General features: G+C 40.9%; 1 protein-coding gene across 1 annotated transcript in view; it reads right to left on the bottom strand.

Annotated features, from left to right (window-relative positions):
• LOC104515575 (cytosolic phospholipase A2 epsilon-like) overlaps positions 1-16,788 on the bottom strand; it is a gene marked incomplete at its 3' end in the record, with an annotated part of 20,655 nt that extends 3,867 nt beyond the window's left edge. Inside the window, exons 1-13 of the mRNA XM_010159597.1 lie at positions 16,728-16,788; positions 12,109-12,245; positions 11,484-11,615; positions 10,388-10,428; positions 9,347-9,389; positions 8,472-8,529; positions 7,843-8,009; positions 7,639-7,725; positions 6,531-6,568; positions 4,485-4,632; positions 3,457-3,593; positions 2,270-2,492; positions 694-808 (exon numbers count right to left, since the gene is read on the bottom strand). Coding sequence (XP_010157899.1) covers positions 694-808; positions 2,270-2,492; positions 3,457-3,593; positions 4,485-4,632; positions 6,531-6,568; positions 7,639-7,725; positions 7,843-8,009; positions 8,472-8,529; positions 9,347-9,389; positions 10,388-10,428; positions 11,484-11,615; positions 12,109-12,245; positions 16,728-16,755 — 1,354 coding nt within the window. The remainder of the gene's footprint in view (positions 1-693; positions 809-2,269; positions 2,493-3,456; positions 3,594-4,484; positions 4,633-6,530; positions 6,569-7,638; positions 7,726-7,842; positions 8,010-8,471; positions 8,530-9,346; positions 9,390-10,387; positions 10,429-11,483; positions 11,616-12,108; positions 12,246-16,727) is intronic.
• Positions 16,789-17,263: the final 475 nt, after the last annotated feature.

The raw sequence follows: 17,263 nt of genomic DNA, 5'->3' as shown, positions 1-17,263 counted from the left end.
TTCCGAATTAAGTTTTTTGTAAGAAGCCAATTATACTCTTTATGTGTGGTACTAAGGAAGACAGACCAGCTCTTGATTTTCTCAGGTATTCTCTCCAAGTGAAGTGCAGTTGCCTGATATAAATGCAGTGTGAGCAAAGACTGGGCCAGAAAGGTCATGGACCACAATGCCCAATTTATTCAGAAGTGGTTTGTTTTTTTCAGCTCAACCACAGAAAATTTGATCTGAATGTGTTCTCCGCCTCTTCTCCTCCTCCAGCTGCTTCTCCTCATGGAAAAAATAATCAAAGCAATGAGGAAAGCAAAATATTCAGTTGGAAGTAGGTTGGATGCTTTCCCAAACTTTAACATAACTATGCGGTCTTTCGTCACATTGAAATTATAATAGGGCATTGACAAAAAGGAGTATTTAATTCTCAGAAAACTCCAATACTTTTTATTCTACGTAGATCAGATAATGTTTTAAAAATAGATTTTCTGGCAGGGTTTTGGCTGTGTATGTCTAGGCAGTGAAATGTCAATCTCAAAAAGCTCTTGTATTAAAATTGTAAGGCATGGAGGTGATGGCTATTTCTCCAAAAAGCCACTAACACACCAGGACTGCTTTCTCCAAGTGCTGCCAAGAAAAGAGGAGTGAATCACAGGAATTCAGTTGCCAGTTTTAGCCCCACAGGGTCTGAAACATCATCCTTACCTTTGAAATCATTGGTGCTGTAGTTGTCTCGGACACAGACAGACACATAGATGGGCAGCGGGTTCTGGCCATCACACAGTGCTTCTTGCTGCTGTGAAAGTTTGTGGGGGTCTTTCTGGTTTTGAAGAAAAACAGTTGTGTGAGAAGAGGCTAAAATTCATGGTGAGTTGGATGGCCCCAGTGCTGGCGGAGCAGGGTGGCTGTGTCCACAGCATGCAGGACACGCCGTGGCAGCTCCATTGCACAGAGCGCTGCAGGAACCCACATGCCAGTGTTAGACTGGTCTCAGAGGGTCTGGCCTGACTTGGTGAATGGGTTCACAGAAAGATGAGAAGAGGCAAAACTACTTCGGCATACATGTCTGTACTTACTAGAAAGCACTGCCCTGACAAATAGTAGGGGCAAGCTGCCCCTTGGGATGAGGAGTGGAATGAGCACTCCTTGCTCTTCCGGGGCTGAAGGAAGCCTTTGAGCATGTCAGCATTGAATTTCCTTTCTTAGTTCACAACAGTTATCACCGTCCAACCTTGCAACGGGACTGGAATTTGACAGTAAATTATTTGCATCCCACCCAGCTGCTTTTCTGGAGAAGCATGTTCTCATTGAAGTGGTTTGTAAAAATTATAAAATCTCATGAACTGCTGCAAATTTGAGAGCAACTACTTCTGGCAGGTCAGGGAGAGTTTAATACTACATAGCAATAGTCAGCAAAGGGAAAGATGCTTGGCTAGATTGTGAGGGGAACTTCATCTAGCTGAGAGTAAAAGAGAAGCAGCTATTCAGCTTATATCTTTGTTCAATATGTAGTATTCCTCTCTATATGTATTTTCTGTTTACATATATAGAATACTATGTATGTACTTTTATAAAAATAAACAAACGAAACCAAATGAATGTCTGAATGGCTGCAGTATTCCTGCCCCCACTGAAGGACACTTCAGGTCAATCCTCAACCACTCGTCCCTCCCCACTTCCCAAGTGCCAAAGCACACATCCTTGAACTGTGGTCCAGCTGGAGGGAAGAGGCAGTGGACTGCTGTACTGTAAGGGTAGAAACCACTTCAAATAATAGAAGAGCAAATTTGTTACTGCTTGTAAAAATTAACATCACTTAAAACAGCTACTGTCTGAGCAGTCCTTCTCAGCAAAAATAAAATATGCTCTTGCCTCCAGTGTACCCTGCAGATCAAGTTACCTGTCAAATCACCAAGCACTCTAGCAGTTTCATGCTTGCTTTGGGTAGTTTTCACACTGTTGAAATTACCCTGCTTTGCATCTTGAACTCTTTTTGCATGCGCAATCTGCATCTTAAGCAGACAGCCCTAGACTGTCTCTGCTTCTATTTTAAATACCAGCCAGAGTTCAAATGGCTGCATCCACAACCTAATTTATTAATATATAGGATGCATTTCTTCCCAGGCAGCCTATTAAAGGAAATAAAAAAATCTGAGTGTTTCTTGACATGGAGAACCCCACTTAGTTTTGAGGTATGTTCTCTGAAATGATAGGCAAGTTTCCTCCGCATTCACTAAGAGAAAAATACATCATTCTCTAAGAAATGGAATACACATCATACCCCATCATTTAGTAGGTACTCAATCATGAGCCCCCAAAGATCTATAAATGATGTCCTGTATCCCTCTTCTTTCCGCTGACAAAGCTGCTTGTTGTAATACTTCATGCGATCCATAGAGAAACAGCCCATCTTGCATTTGGTTGCTTGTTTCTGGGCTTCACCAATATGCGACTCTAGGTCCTTCTGTGACCAGTAGGCATCTCTGTACAAGTTGGCCATGGTCCTGGAGAAAGGGAATATAGATCGCAAAAGTCAAAAGGAGTTAAAAATACTTGAAATGCTGTGCCTTTGTGGACAGGGGTTTACACTTAGGGATTCATTTCTGCTCATACATATTCTGGGTTTGCTGCTCCATCCAGCAGAATGAACACTCCAGAGTTTCTGTGACGTTTTTAAAGATGGCCCTGAAGGATAAGGTAATTTTTTATATTCTTGACTTCTTTTTTAAACAGAACTGGCAGCAGCTTAAGGGAAAAAATTATCAGGTGTGAACGTAAGTACATTTCTGAAGCAAAAATTAGGCAGAAAATTAAACTTTCTTTGCTTGTTTTCTAGAACCTGAAATCTGTTCACACCAGCTGCTGTATCCTGGCTTGGTGTCACTTACTGGTAATCTTATGGCATCACTATGCTCTACTTTAATGCCATCCTCTATTTCACCAGCCTTCACTTCGTGGGACCATCAGATGTTGGGCAGTTGTAGGTTCTGTGAGCAGGGAATAAAGCTGCACAGGGGAACTCTGTCCTTTCCCAGAATGACAGGTTGCATGGGTAAGTGTGCACTCTCCTGCAGTTTTTCTGCATGACCAGTTAGAAAGCAGAGCCATTCTCAGAACTTACTGGGAACAACAACTGGGAGATTAGTGGAAAGAGGAAAGAGGAAGAGGTGTGATGCTATGGGTATCCACAGTTACATCCACAGTAACTACTTAGAAACTATTTTGACAAGTGTAATTGCCATACACATATTTAACTGCTGAAAATGTGGGTTGCAACATACAGTAAAGAATTGCTAATAACACTGGTTTATGATCAAGGCAATATTTAACGGCCTGTTACTGAGAAACAGCTTGTTTCTATGACGTTTGAAGAAAAATCTTCTGATCTTGTCTGCTTTCAGAAGCTACTCTCTGCAGCAGCATCACCCTCAAAAGGCCTGGCCAAGCCTCCTGCACAAACTGGCTTACCATGTGGTGCCAGACAGCCCACTGATATATGTTACACAGTCCAGGAGATTTAATTTCTTGAGTCCAGAGAGGCTGCCATATAGTCCTGTCATTGACTTCAGTCCTCCACCTGTCGTGATGATAGCCACAACCGGGACCTGTTGGGCAGAAGAGGATGAAACATTCACACCAACAACATTCAACATGGCATCTTGGACTGTAAAGGGGTCTGGCCAGCACACCCAGCCCAGGTCCTGATCTCAGAGCCTGGGTCTCTTTTTGGGAGAAAAGGCTCCAAACCCAAGCAATTACTGGGTTTTGGGTATCCAAAAAGCAATTTTTTTTGGCTAAATATGAGTTCAGAGTTTAACCCAAACCTGGGTTCTTGCCCACATCTAGGGCAAATAGGGGCACCAATAAATAAGAAGAAACCCTTCTGTGGAGGCAACAATGTATTTTCTCTACATTTCCCACTCCTTTGTCACTTTTTTCTTATTTCACATATTTACTACTACTGTATGAATATGCACATGTCAACCCCATGAAGAAATACATTTGAGTTGTTAAGTTGCTAAGCATCAATGCTGTTATTCTTCAGTACTGTGAAGTTATTTTAAAATGATTTATATTTATTTTAAGGCATTTCAAAACTGCTAGAAAGTGAATACCTTTTAAGGAGCACTCAAAGCTGTCTATCGTAAACTCTCACACGATGATGAAATTTGAGTAAGGGAAGAAACCTTTGCTATGGAATGTATTTAATATTCACAGAGTATTTCTGAACCAAGCCAGTTATAGCATAGGGTGGCAGGGATGAACACACCTCATATATGACAAATTCCAAATTGACAGTCACAAAGGATGCAATTACTGCAACTACGTTTTCTTGCAGTAACAAGCCTTGGCAGCAGAAGTAAATGTACTTAAGACACTTGGACAAACCAGTACCCTCACAGCAGATACATGTGGCTCATTTTGCTGACCACTCATCTAGAAGACCACATGAAGGTACTAGAAATTCAAGATCTACCCCTCCAACACACACATACTTCATGATCCTGCAGATCCTGTTGTAGGTGAAAAACATTTTTCATGGCACTTGCTACGTATCTCTTTCTTTTCCGTAGGAAAGTCATCTCCTCTGAACATAAGTCAAACCCAAAGCGCATGTCCAGGTCTTGGTGGCAGGAACAATTACTAAGGTGAAAACAAGCACATATTTTACATATTAACTGTGTGTAATCATGTCAATCTTAGGTCTTCCATCAAAGATAAGCTACAGCACCCTTCCCTTCAAACAGGGTGATGCCATACGACAGGAACAAGAGGGAATATTCTATATTTAGAAGTAGGAAAACATTTCAATTAGTAAGCTTAACCAGAGGCATTATACCCCATTATTACTAATAACTGTATATTGTTTCTTCATCATTTACAAATGAATAATCTAAAACTAAAATAATTAAAAATTTAGAAAATCTGTGCAAATGGTCAAAAATGAGTGTATTGATTCCCATTTCATGGGATATTTTCCTATTCTAAACCTAAAAATAAACACCATGTTGGCGTTTCCAACGTGGAGGAAAGCTCTCGTATGGAGCAACCCACGCGGGCATGCATCCCTCTCTTGCGGTGAGCATCGCCGGGCAGCAAACCCACCCACCCGCCTGCCAGGCACGGGTGGCCGCGCAGCCCTGCACGCTGGAAGGATGACCTCGGTGACCTCCAGCCCCTGGAGGGATGGAGACGTGTCCCTGAGTTTGCTGGGGCAGGATTTCACTCCCACTGTTCTGATCCGTCTCCGCTTGCACAAGCTGTCTCACGGGTCAACGCTGGCAGTTGTATTTCACATCAACCTTGAATCAAAACTTGGAAAGCATAATATTCCTCAGAGGAGGAGTTCCTTTGCGCCAGTTTTTGAATTTAATAAGCAATTCATTAACGCTTCACTGTTGTATGATATTTCCCTGGGTATTTGTGCTCTTCCTCTCACTAATCTCCCTCCTGTTTCTTGCTGTCATGTGCCTAAAGGATATCAATGGGCAAGAGATCTGGCATGGTGTCTTCAGGCCAGAGCTACCCGCGGACTCCCTGGCTGGCCAGCTAGCCTTGGCCAGGCTTTGTAAAATGGCAGGGTTTTGCTTTTTCTTTCAGTGACAGAACTTCCCTCTTCTACTGAGTCCATAATTTCAATGAAGCTAGTAATGAAATCTACTGATGAGGTTTCTCCACTGCTGGACTTGGATAAAATCGGCCGAATGATTACAACTGTATTTATAAATGAAGACACGCAAGTGGAATTGAGTTAGGTGGAGCTGCAAAAGCCAGTTTCCATTGTAAATCAAGGTACAAACAAACTGCTTTTAAAGTTCTCTGAACGTAAAATAAGTAAGCAGGAAGCATTTTTCCTGTCCTGGAATAATGCTGGTTTTCCTGTTGTCACTGATCATTTGCCTTTTTGAAATGAATGATAGAAAACTGTTTGAATTCAAAATTAAGTTGTTTTTCCCTTTTATTTCCTAGTCAGGCACACACACAGAAAGATCAGTTTGCCTGGTTCTCTGTGTTACATATAGCTATGGATAACATGAACCACCTTCATGTTTACTGATGAGTATTAACGAGCATGTCTATACATGTCAAATCACTAGCCACATTGTCTTCCTTAGTTTCTGCTCAATATACAGTATAACTAGACTTAACAGAATATAAGGTTTATTGCTAGTGAATTTTGACAGTTAAGAAAAAAAATGTTCATGATTTCTGATTAATTTTAATGTTTCCTCCTGTGTACTCTGTATTTTAGTGAACATTTTTCTTTTTGCGAATTTCAGAGATTGACATTGATCGAAAATAATATTCTGTGGTCAGAGGGGAAGGGATAATGCTAAGAGAAATATGTTTGTCAACATTTATTGATTAAAGCCAAATCTTCCTAAGGCTAATTATGTATGTACTGTGCATGTATTTTATGTTTTACTAAAAACACATTCTAGTTTTCAGACTGAGAATGACTGCTTGTGTCATTTCCATGTGGCTAAAACATTACCAAAATCAATAACCCAAGTCTTTAGGAATAATAGAAGATGTCTCACCAGCTTTGTGCTCTCACATTCAAGTCAAATCTTTTCTCCTGGAAAACAAGAATGTGTACCATAATTTTTATTTTTATTTTTAAATTTCTTTTTTCCCTTTCTTTCTTGGGGTCAGTGCTTAATGTAGACCCCAGCAAGTTCTGGCAGTAACAAAGGTAAATATCTGAGATCTTGGCATATATTTCCAAAAGTATTCACTTATCTTTAGTGGAACATCCCCACCCACATATCCCAAATGCTTTCAGGCTGCAGAAATCATTAATGATCTTAGTATAGGAGGTTCCTGAGACTCATGCAGTAGGTCCCATTTCCCTTGTTATTCACAAGCTTTCTGCAGCATCCTGAAATACCATTTTTTCTACATTTCCCGTCCTTTATGCTCCAATACACAGAAGATCTTTGACATCCTGGTCACAGTCTCACAGTGAAGAGACTGCAAGTCTGCATTTGCTTCTGCCAAGACTTCATCCTGTCTTAAATCATTATTACAACCTTCATATTAATTGACAAAAAGTGTTCTGGTCTGAGAGGATGTTTTAATGGCCCTGAAATCTGATGTTCTCACATTTCTTCACAACATAACAACTAATATTTGGAGCAGATTGTCCCTAATAATCTGGACATCTGCTGATGTTTCTCAGCAGAAACACATTTTTTTATAGAAAGGATCTATTTCGTCTGTTAATTGAATTCAAAATTATACAGCACACATCTATCTCAACCAATATTCTCATTACATTCTTAATAGCCCCTTTACTAAGGGCAGGTTTACTGACTTTTTCCTAGCTTGTGTCCAAGGAACAACTTTCAGATTGGACCCTAAGCAACGGAGGGGTCAATGAGTTTTTGGGTAAACAGGAAGAGATCTACTGAAGAGATCATATTTTCTGACATCCTTGTTGGTCTCTGTACTCAATACTGGCACATAATGGAGACTAATGGAGGGACAACTTGCTTCTGTGGAGAAAACAGCTGGAGAAACATAGCTCCTGTTTGTTCAAGGTTTGAGAAAAATCAGACCCTCTTAGCAGCCATCTGGTACAATATTATGTGCAATGGTTTGTACTTGAGTGGCCTTTTATTCCCAACAGCTGGATGTGATGCTCACCTCTGCAATGGTCGTTTTCCTTCCCATGGGCAGAGAATTCAGCATCACAACTGGGGAGCCTGTCTCTGTGCTGTACTTGCAGGTCCACTGGGAAAACAACATGCTTTAGGACAAAACCAGTAATGGGTTTACCCTCTCCCCCTCCTCCCACTTTCTAGAGAGGCACTCATGGTCAGTTCATCATTAATGCCACTTCCAACATACAGGGTGGTAGCGCCTCTTCTTTGGCAACATCACGTCCAGCGTCGGCTCTGCGTACTTGATATAGTGGAACTTGGTGGGACCTGCCGGACTGGCCACTCCATCAGGGCCCAATGTGATATCCTGCGTCCCCTCAAAGGAGCCCTTCACAGTGAGGGAAAGCTCTTTCTCTAAAAAATCAAAGCAAAGGTCGTGAGAAATGTCACTGAGATTTAATCAGAAAATTGTGCTGGCTTGGTTAAAAGTGGGGTGCAGGTAGCAGAGATGTAGAGTCTGGACCACAGCTTGGTCTAGTGGAAGGGAGCTATTCCACTCAGCTCTGAAGGGAGCGCTGACAGTGAAAGGAAAGGAACAAAGCGGGTGCCACTTTCACAGAAAAGGGACTGTGAATGTTCTTGTTGTTATACAGAACTGGGATTTCAACTTTAATGTGGGTTTAATAGACCTTATTTACACAGGGAGTACAAGATGTAGTCACTGAAGTCTGTAACAACCTAATGTGTTTACGTGGTGTCACCTGCACTGAATACAATAAATACTATTTATTCCACCAATGCATGGTATGAAAGGGACATCCTCTCATCAGTAAGCATGCAATTATTGGTAAATGGATAACAAAGCAATAACCTTACTTGATTTTTGCTTCATCTTCTCTGCCACTTCAACTTCCAAGCAGCAAAGTTCACGACACTGTACAAGACAGAGAACAGGAATCTGTGAGAAAGATCGTCACATCCCAACCTTGTTACGGGGAACTGTGCATCACTCAGCTTTTGGACATGTCTAGTTATCTGATGTGCCTAATTCCCTGGAATTTCTGGGATTTTGCCCAGTAGCCACTGACTAAGAAAAAGGAAAAGCTTCTGAGGGAGTTGTAGACATCATCCAGTGACAATGAGATACAATTGGGCACAATAAGAGGAAGATACAAAGGAATAAAATCAGGAACATTTTCAGGATAGTAGCACAGGTAAAAAGGATTAAACTGGGAAAACAGAAATGAAAGATATATTGCTGAGAGATCAAGAGTCAGTAGTAGAAAGGGTTTTCTAAAGAAGCATTGCTACTAACCTTCTGTGTTAGGGTTTTTTTTTTATTACATTCCCTCTTGTTTCACGTAATGCAATTATAATAAGTCAATATTTAGTGCTGAGCTTACCCACCAGGCATGGCTCAACTCCCAGGGGAGGAAAGAGCTAGGTAGGTTACCAGCAAGTGGCTTCACAGCTTTTTTACCACTGTGCTTTGATAGCAGCACATTTTTTGAAGGAGTACTGGTACTAGAGGAAAGCTCTATGTGTGGTGTGTTGAAATACAGGACAAATGGGAAATAATGGGATATGAACAATGAACAGGGCAATAAAATATTCCATTCTCAAAGTAAATGAACAGGAAAGAGGGAAGAAAGAAAAAGAACTGGCCTACTGCCTTCTCTAACCCCCACTCTCTCTTCCCCTTTATATTAAGGAAACACTTATAGAAAATTTCTTGGGAAAAAGACACATACCACCAGGACTCCATTGGTAGCAATTGCTTCATGAGGACCAGAACTGGAAAACAAAATTAAAACCATGAATTTTTTAGATCAAACAAATGCCCATTCATCATTGGTCAGGGTGTTGTCCTTTCTTCCCATTTAGAAGAATGGCAGCCAGAGGGATGCCAGCAGGTACGTAACAAGCTCCTTTCCATGCTTGGTTGAACCAAGCACTGCTCTGAGGGGACTTGCCTCTGTACCAAAGCGAAGCGGTGTGTATCATGGCTGCTTTTTTGCAGTGCAATCTCATAATCATCTAAAATGGAATCTGTGGTTAAGCAGACGAATTCTTCTCCTCACTATAACATGTAAAGTACAGGTATTTCAGTGGTAACATGCTAATATGCCAGCATAACCCCATTGGAAAGCTCAGTTCTATGCATTTGCTGGTATGCAAATACAATCAAAGGGGCTGTGGGTAGCAATTACGTGGAAAAATAAAAGCTTTCCAGATCATTCAGGTGAAGTCAGGAGATGGTGCAGAGTGTCATGAATCCTGGTCTTGTCTTCCCACTGCTACGAGGACTGACCTTAGGCTGGCCCAAAACATTGTCATTGTTTTGAGAAAAAAGAAAACAGAATTTCTAGGACCACAATAGCTCTGCAAGGGAAAAATCAGAGGAGTCAGAGATACACTAGGAACCTAACCAGCACGGCTGATCATTTGAAGTCTGTCCAAAGCCTGAGCTGAAACAGCCGTGGAAAGACTGATAGACATGCATGCACACCAGCATATGCACACACACTCAGAAAGTCTTCTGAAATGTCCCCAGCTAGAGAAATCTGATATAGTGGGTAGAAGAGACAATGTTGGGAGGTGCATTTTTTGAAAGCAACTAAACTACAGAAGAATTGACTGGAGGGATCAACCAGGTATCTGAGACTGCAGTAATGATGTAGAAGTTTGGCACTTTTTTACAGGATTCCCACGAAGTATGACTTCTAATGTTATTTCTTTATGTTAGCAATTAATGTTTTTTGCATCTTTTAAATAATTGATATATCACTTACGCAGCCTCCAATTTGAATTCAACCTCTAGCTCTTCCTTGGCCTGAAAGCAAGAACAAGAAATTAAATGAAGTAGCTACATGTTTTCTCCCTTGTCTAAACCCAGGCACCTACTATGCCAATATTGACGTAATTGGTTGCAATCCACAGCCTGTGATCAATATTTCAGGCCAGGAGGTCTGAAACAACATTTCAAACCAGGTAGTTTAACGATTCCTTCCTCATGGCCTTCCTTCTTCAAGGTATCATCAAAACAACCTGTACTTTTACCTCTTAGTGTGAAGCTGCTGCAGAAAGACAATTTATAACATGCTTTGTCTTCTGAATTCTACCTTTTTCTCCTAACTATTCTGACACAGTCCTGCCATGACTTACTGTCCTTGCTATTAGCTGGGAAGTTAAAGATACTTTACACCCATCACTTCAACATAATAGAGACTGGAATTATTGAGTGATTCAGTTGCAGTTATGCAACCCCCTGTAAGGCAGTGTTGATATGTATGAACTAGTTGTGAGTGACCTAGTTTGGTTACCAGAAGCAATATGCCCATGGCAGCAAGAAGTTGCATGCAAGATATTAAGACTGCTTTTCCATTTTTATAGATGAGAAACAGAGTAAATCAGTCATTCAGTGTTCCAAAACCACACTAATTTTGATAGACAAGTCAGCAGTCTAGATGAGGTATCACTGCCAAGGACAGTGCTGAGATACAGACAGGGTGAAAGCAGGTACAATCAAAAGGACAGGAGGTAGTGGCTATGAATTACATGAAAAAAAATGTTACCGATTATTCACCCTGCAACAGGGGTGCAGCCTTGGTGTTGCTTAAAGATAGCTCCCAGTGAGATTCCTCCCCTACCTTCCACACTGTTTCAGTCATATGCTCTTTAATAATTTATAAATATACTGGAAGTAGGGGCTCAGGCCCTCAAATACAGATATTTTACCACATTATTTGTGTTTACATTTTGATTGGGAATTCACGTAGCCATTATTGGGATGTCATACATAGCAGATTCAGAAAGCTCACCCCAAGATTTTGAAAGTGTTGTATAACTCTCCACTGGTTTCCCACTTGTTTTATCTTTTGCTCTCACCTTTGGGCTGGGCTTGAAATACAGGAGCACTGTTCTTTCAATTGGAAGTTTAGCAGTATCAAAGAGCGCACAGAGGAGATGGTCATCTGGAGTAGCAAAATCTTCATCATAGACTGTCAGCTCCAGCACATTCTGGAGAAAGAGGGAGAAGGTTTTTTTAGAGTTTCTACAGTCTAGACATCATTAGGTCTAGTGAAGAAGGAGTGTTGTGGGTGTGTTTGAGAAGAAAAGTGGAGAAATTGAGTATCATCCTTCTTTGGAAAAACATACTGTAAATCAAATATTCATTCTTCGCTAGTTCAGTTTAATTGCTGTAACATGAGTAATACATTGGCTTTTTTTTCGACAGCTTAGTTAACTTCCAAATTCTGTATCCATCTTGCACTGATTCATATGAGTCTCTAGTTTCCCTAAAACTTCAATACTGAGCTCAGTTTCCGACCCTCCTAAACAACACCATTGAACAGGCATGAGAACTCACTCATTTCTGCTGTTAAACATCTTGAACAGCCCTTTATCACACGCCATCTCTTAAACAACTCCTGGGCACAGTTCAGGAGACAGATAGGACCCATGATACACAAAATCTTCAGACTGCTTCAAGCAGACAACTTTGGCTCCTTACCTTGACCTGACTCTGGATCCTGAAGTAGAAGGTTTCATTCCACACCGGATTGTTGGAGTTTCTCACAGTTTTAGTGCGGGACCTTTCACATGTGGCAGTTGGCAGCCACAACGACACGTAGCAATCAGCCTGGCTTACTGGGTGGGGAAGAGGCAAAACCAATTGTTAATGTGGCAAAGTCAGTGGTGCAGCATGACACTGGAAAGGTTACTCCCTGATACCAACAGCAAGTATGAGTTATTTCAAGGCAAAAATGCCTGATGTAACACAAGTCTTTTCAAGGTAACCTTCTGAGAAGGAAAAAGTACAGACCATGGGATGACCTAGAACAGGAGATGGTTTCTACTCTTCCTTTCATGAGTTACAGACAACAGCAATGTTGTGTATAAAAGAAGAGGGTGAGAATTTCTTCTTCTAGTCAGCCACTTTATTTTGTCAACCAACAAGTCTTCCTGTACTCACGTGTGCATGCATGCACACACTAACCTTCAGCTGCTCTCTGATGAGAGGATCCTGGGACCCTCCTCCAACTTCTGAGAACAACTGCAAAAGGTCTCCATCTCTGCCTTGCCTTCAGTGATTTTCTTGGTGAGGGTTTGTGACAGCAGCTGCAGAACTACCCTCACTGTAGGAGGCAGCAGAGGCTTCTTCCAGGAGCTCACTGAATTACGCATTGGATCTTAACTAGTTGCCAACTTCAGTAAGAGAGGGACAAAGTATCTCTCCAGGCAAAGGGTAGTGAAAGATTTTCTGTCCCATTACTCAAAGGCACACAAATTAAAGTATATCAAATGGCTACAGCCAAAAATGTGATGTACTGTGTGCTGAGGGAATGCAATATTTCTTCATGCAGTTTACGCAAAATACTTCAGCACCTTGAAACTCTCTCTTGCACAGTCCTTAACAATAAAATGAGCACATACCATGTAATACAAAAGGTAACTAACTTTGAGAACGCACGTCCTTTGATATGAGACTTTAGGGACTAGTGACAGCAGCAGTAAATGGAGAAGATGCATCAGCAATAGGTAAGGACTCTGCAGGTAGATCGGGGGAAGAGGAGCCTGCACATCAACTTATGGGGAAAGGCAAAAACTTGTCTGGCTGCAATATGAGCTTTTTCTTGTCTTGTCCTTTTCCTTCCTTTTCCAGGTTTTGCCAGGTGTTACCCTACGGCCATTGGCTCTGTCTCAAACCCGGTAGAGGCTGCAATTTATGTTGTTGAAAGTATGTTTGTTCTGTCCAAGTCAGAATGAAGAACTGAAATTCAGAACTGCATTACATAATGCATTGTGATATGTCAATTGATGCCATAATTATTGGGTTTCTGCTTTTAAACATTATAATGCAGAAATGGGAAAACATTTTTAATTCAGTTAAATTTTTCCTTAAAAAAAAGGAGATATACTTTCCCTTCTGTTTTCTTTTTCCCTTTCCCTCCCCCTTCCCCAGTTCCTTCCTAACAAAATCTTAAAGAGAAGGAAAAAGGCTTCTACAGGCTGCCTTCCTGCTCTGAGTTCAAGCCCACAGGTGGAAACAACAGAAATTACCTCAGTCCCATCTGTTTACCTCACACTGATCGCATGAAGGGCTTTGCAGTCCGATGAATCTGAGAATCAGGATTCCCAGGGAAATCTTTTCACTTCAGACATTTTGGTTGCATGCTATATTCTTTTGCCTCCTGCTCTCCTTACACCCATGCCCACTTTGCATTAAGGTCTGGTAGGCATACCCAGGTCTTTACCATTCCTGTGGGTACAGGTAAACAATAAGCAGCATCAAAAGCCCCACAATTTAAGAAGGATATGAAGGTCCTTGAATGCATCCAGATGAGGACAACAGAACTGGTGAAAGGGCTAGAAAGAATGTCCTGTGAGGAGCGGCAAAGGACTATGGGCTTGTCTAGTTTGGAGGAAAGGAGTCTGAGGGGCAACCTCATTGCTTTCTATGGCTTTCTGAGGAGGGGACACGGAGATGGAGATGCTTATATATTTTCCAGGGTATCCAGCAATAGGACACATGGGAACAGTTCAAAGCTGTGCCAGGGGAGGTTTAGACTGGATGTTAGGAAGCATTTCTTTACTGAGTGGGTGGTGAAGCACTGTAGTGGGCTTCCTAGAGAGGTGGTCGATGCCCCAAACCTGTCAGTGTTCAAGAGGCATTTGGACAATGCCCTTAATAACACACTTCAAGTTTTGTTCAGCCCTGAATTGCTCAGGTAGTTGGACTAGATGATCATTGTAGGTCCCTTCCAACTGAAATATTCTATTCTATTCTATTCTACTCTATTCTATTCTATTCTATTCTACTCTATTCTATTCTATTCTATTCTACTCTATTCTATTCTATTCTATTCTACTCTATTCTATTCTATTCTATTCTACTCTATTCTATTCTATTCTATTCCATTCCATTCCATTCCATTCTTTCCAAGGATGAGACAGAAGAAAACAACATTAGGATATTTCATGTTAAAAAAGAAATTCTTATTAATTTCTCTGCCAGGTAATAGACCTTCTCACCTTGCTGCAGAGCAGAAGAAACAAGCTAATTCTAGAGCAGTACTGCACCTGGTCCACTGTCCATCATTCAGGCAATGCCAGAGTAAGGCTCTCCCAAACCAGAGTTTGCATTGGGAATACCATGTTTAATAACCTTTGCTAGACTTATGCTTCATAAATATTTTCTTTTTGAACAGATATATTTTAACATCTATACATTCCCATGACAATGAATTCCACAGTTTACTGGTATATTCCTTTTATAAATTTTAAACTTCATGTTTGATAATTGTATTGGGTGCTCCTTTCTTCTTGCATTGTGAAAAATAGTGAAAAATGACTCTTTATTCACCTTCTCCTTCCTATTCCTTTTTGCAGAGACAGATTCCATGTCGTCCTCAATAATTTCCTTTCTACTCCTAAGGCCTGTAGTACCTCTGGATGTAGAATTTGTTTCAGATCTGTCATGACAGTTGGTGCCTTTCTACAGCTTCTTTTGTTACACCATTTCCTCAACTGTCGATGGTTTTTGCAGTGGACCTACTGAATATATCCCCCTCAGAGAATTGTATGAGCATCGATTTGATTCTCTATGACTTATTAACTTTTTTTTTTTAATCTGGAAATTTCTATGCAGATAATAATGCTCTGAAGACTTCTTAAACTGCAAAAATAGATATTCAAATATATTTGGAAACCCTAGAAGCAATGATATTTTGAAATGTTTTAAAAGTAATTCTGTATGATTACTGCATGTCTTCAGATTTATCATTTGAGATCAATGACTGTTGGCTGTTTGCCTGGCGAAGTACCCTGATCTACTGATGTGATTCATCATTCTTGTATCTTAACTGTAGATTGAGATACAGAGCATATCAAACAATCCTTAATTATATGAGTAGATGCAGACAAACTAGTCAGCTGTGTATTTAATGCAAAATATTGCTTCAGTTCTGCTTGCACAATGTCTTTCTACAACCTAATTATTTGTGATATTGTCTTGCCGTCTGACATGCAGAAGATCTGAGTTGTTGATGAAACTTTTCTGTGTTATTGCATCATCACACATGTGCCACAGCAATGGACCAGGAGGGAGGTGCAGGTGCAGAGGGTGACCCAAGATATGGCTAATATATCCCTCACGCGGAGGTGTGACACAGGGAAGTCCCCTGATTTGCCCTCCAGAAAATCATGTGACAACCAGAGGTTAAGATGGTAATGGTACTGCATGGTAAATCCAGATCTTTGTCTTTCAGAACATCTTCCCTGGCTCTTCCTGTGCAAGAGACTATAATGCCATTTGCTGCAGCTTGCAGTGAAAGAAGAGAATCAAGAGAGGTGTCAGGGTTACACCATCCCTTCCATGCTTCACCCTAGAGCTAGTTTCATCAACCTTTCACAGGTGGTCACATAGATGTATTGATTCAAAAAACACCAAACTGTTAATTTGTCTGTTTTGCGTGAAATGCCCCTCCTCACTGCACATTTGGGTAGTCCATATCCTTTAACTAAACAGTGGTATTTTCCTTTCCTGCTCACTCACTTCCCACCACTTTTCCTGCCGTGTGACTCATGCTTGCACAACTGCAAGACTGCTGCAGGAGCGTTAGAAAGCACAAGGTGTCCAGTTCTCAGTCAGCACAGTTTTTGACAGTCATGTCAGAGTAATTAATAATAGCATTAGCCTGGTGGTAATGATTTTAGAAAGATTTTTCTTGTTCATTTCATCTGTATCAGAACCAAAATCGGAAGGGATGAAAAAGTTCCCCCTCCCAGACACATTTCCCAAGGTGGTACAAGGCAAAGGCAAAATTGTCACTTAACTTTTGAAAATATGGGATGCAGTCTTCGTCTACCTGACAAAGGTGTCAGAAACTCTTCTTTTTTGGGGAGAAACTACTTATACTCAAAACCACATTCAAGTCTTTAAAGCCAATGAGAAAGCACAAGAATAACATTAAATGAAACAGCAGCAAGGGCTGATGTGGTTTATAACATTTAGTTTACATAAACACTGGGTTGTTTTAGAAACACTGAGAGAAGGTTGGTATACAATTATAAATAAAAGAAAACTTGTTGCCTGTACCCTGAGATACCTCTAAGAATGGAGATACTTACAGGTGTCCACTCGCTGGAGATTTCTCATCCGGATGATCCTTACGGTCAGCAGGTAGCAAGGAGAGGATTCTATCTGGAGAAGAATGACACAAAATGGAATAAGCCTTCAGTGAGAAAAATTAATAACTATGAAAACTAACAGAGTGCTACAAAACAGTAATACAGTTGGCAAAAATTGTGTCAACCATCTCACTATTCTGCAGGTGAAATCTGCAACGTAAGCTTCTGCTATTAAAGAAGCCTTGTTTTAACAACTTATACATTTCACTCTCTCTTTGCTGTGTTCCTCTGAGAGTCTGGATTGCTCATCATATTAGAAAAAGAAAGGGATGAATCCCTGTCATGTGATACTGTCTGAGATGCTTGCAAAACCCCTTGCTCTGAAATTGCAGAGGTTAGGTCTACAACATAGCCACAGTAAGTCTCTTGAACAGAGTAGATGCGCTTGTGAGCACGATGCTGCAGTTGCCAAAATGCCAGCTTCTTACTCAAAGTTACAGTCAGCCCCCTTAGTAACCACCCGTGAGGTCACATCA

This window comes from Eurypyga helias, unplaced genomic scaffold (genome assembly GCF_000690775.1).
Source record: "Eurypyga helias isolate BGI_N326 unplaced genomic scaffold, ASM69077v1 scaffold969, whole genome shotgun sequence".
NCBI classification, from domain to species: Eukaryota; Metazoa; Chordata; class Aves; order Eurypygiformes; family Eurypygidae; genus Eurypyga; species Eurypyga helias.
Note: the sequence above shows the minus strand (reverse complement) of the source record. Positions and strands in the feature narration are given on the sequence as shown.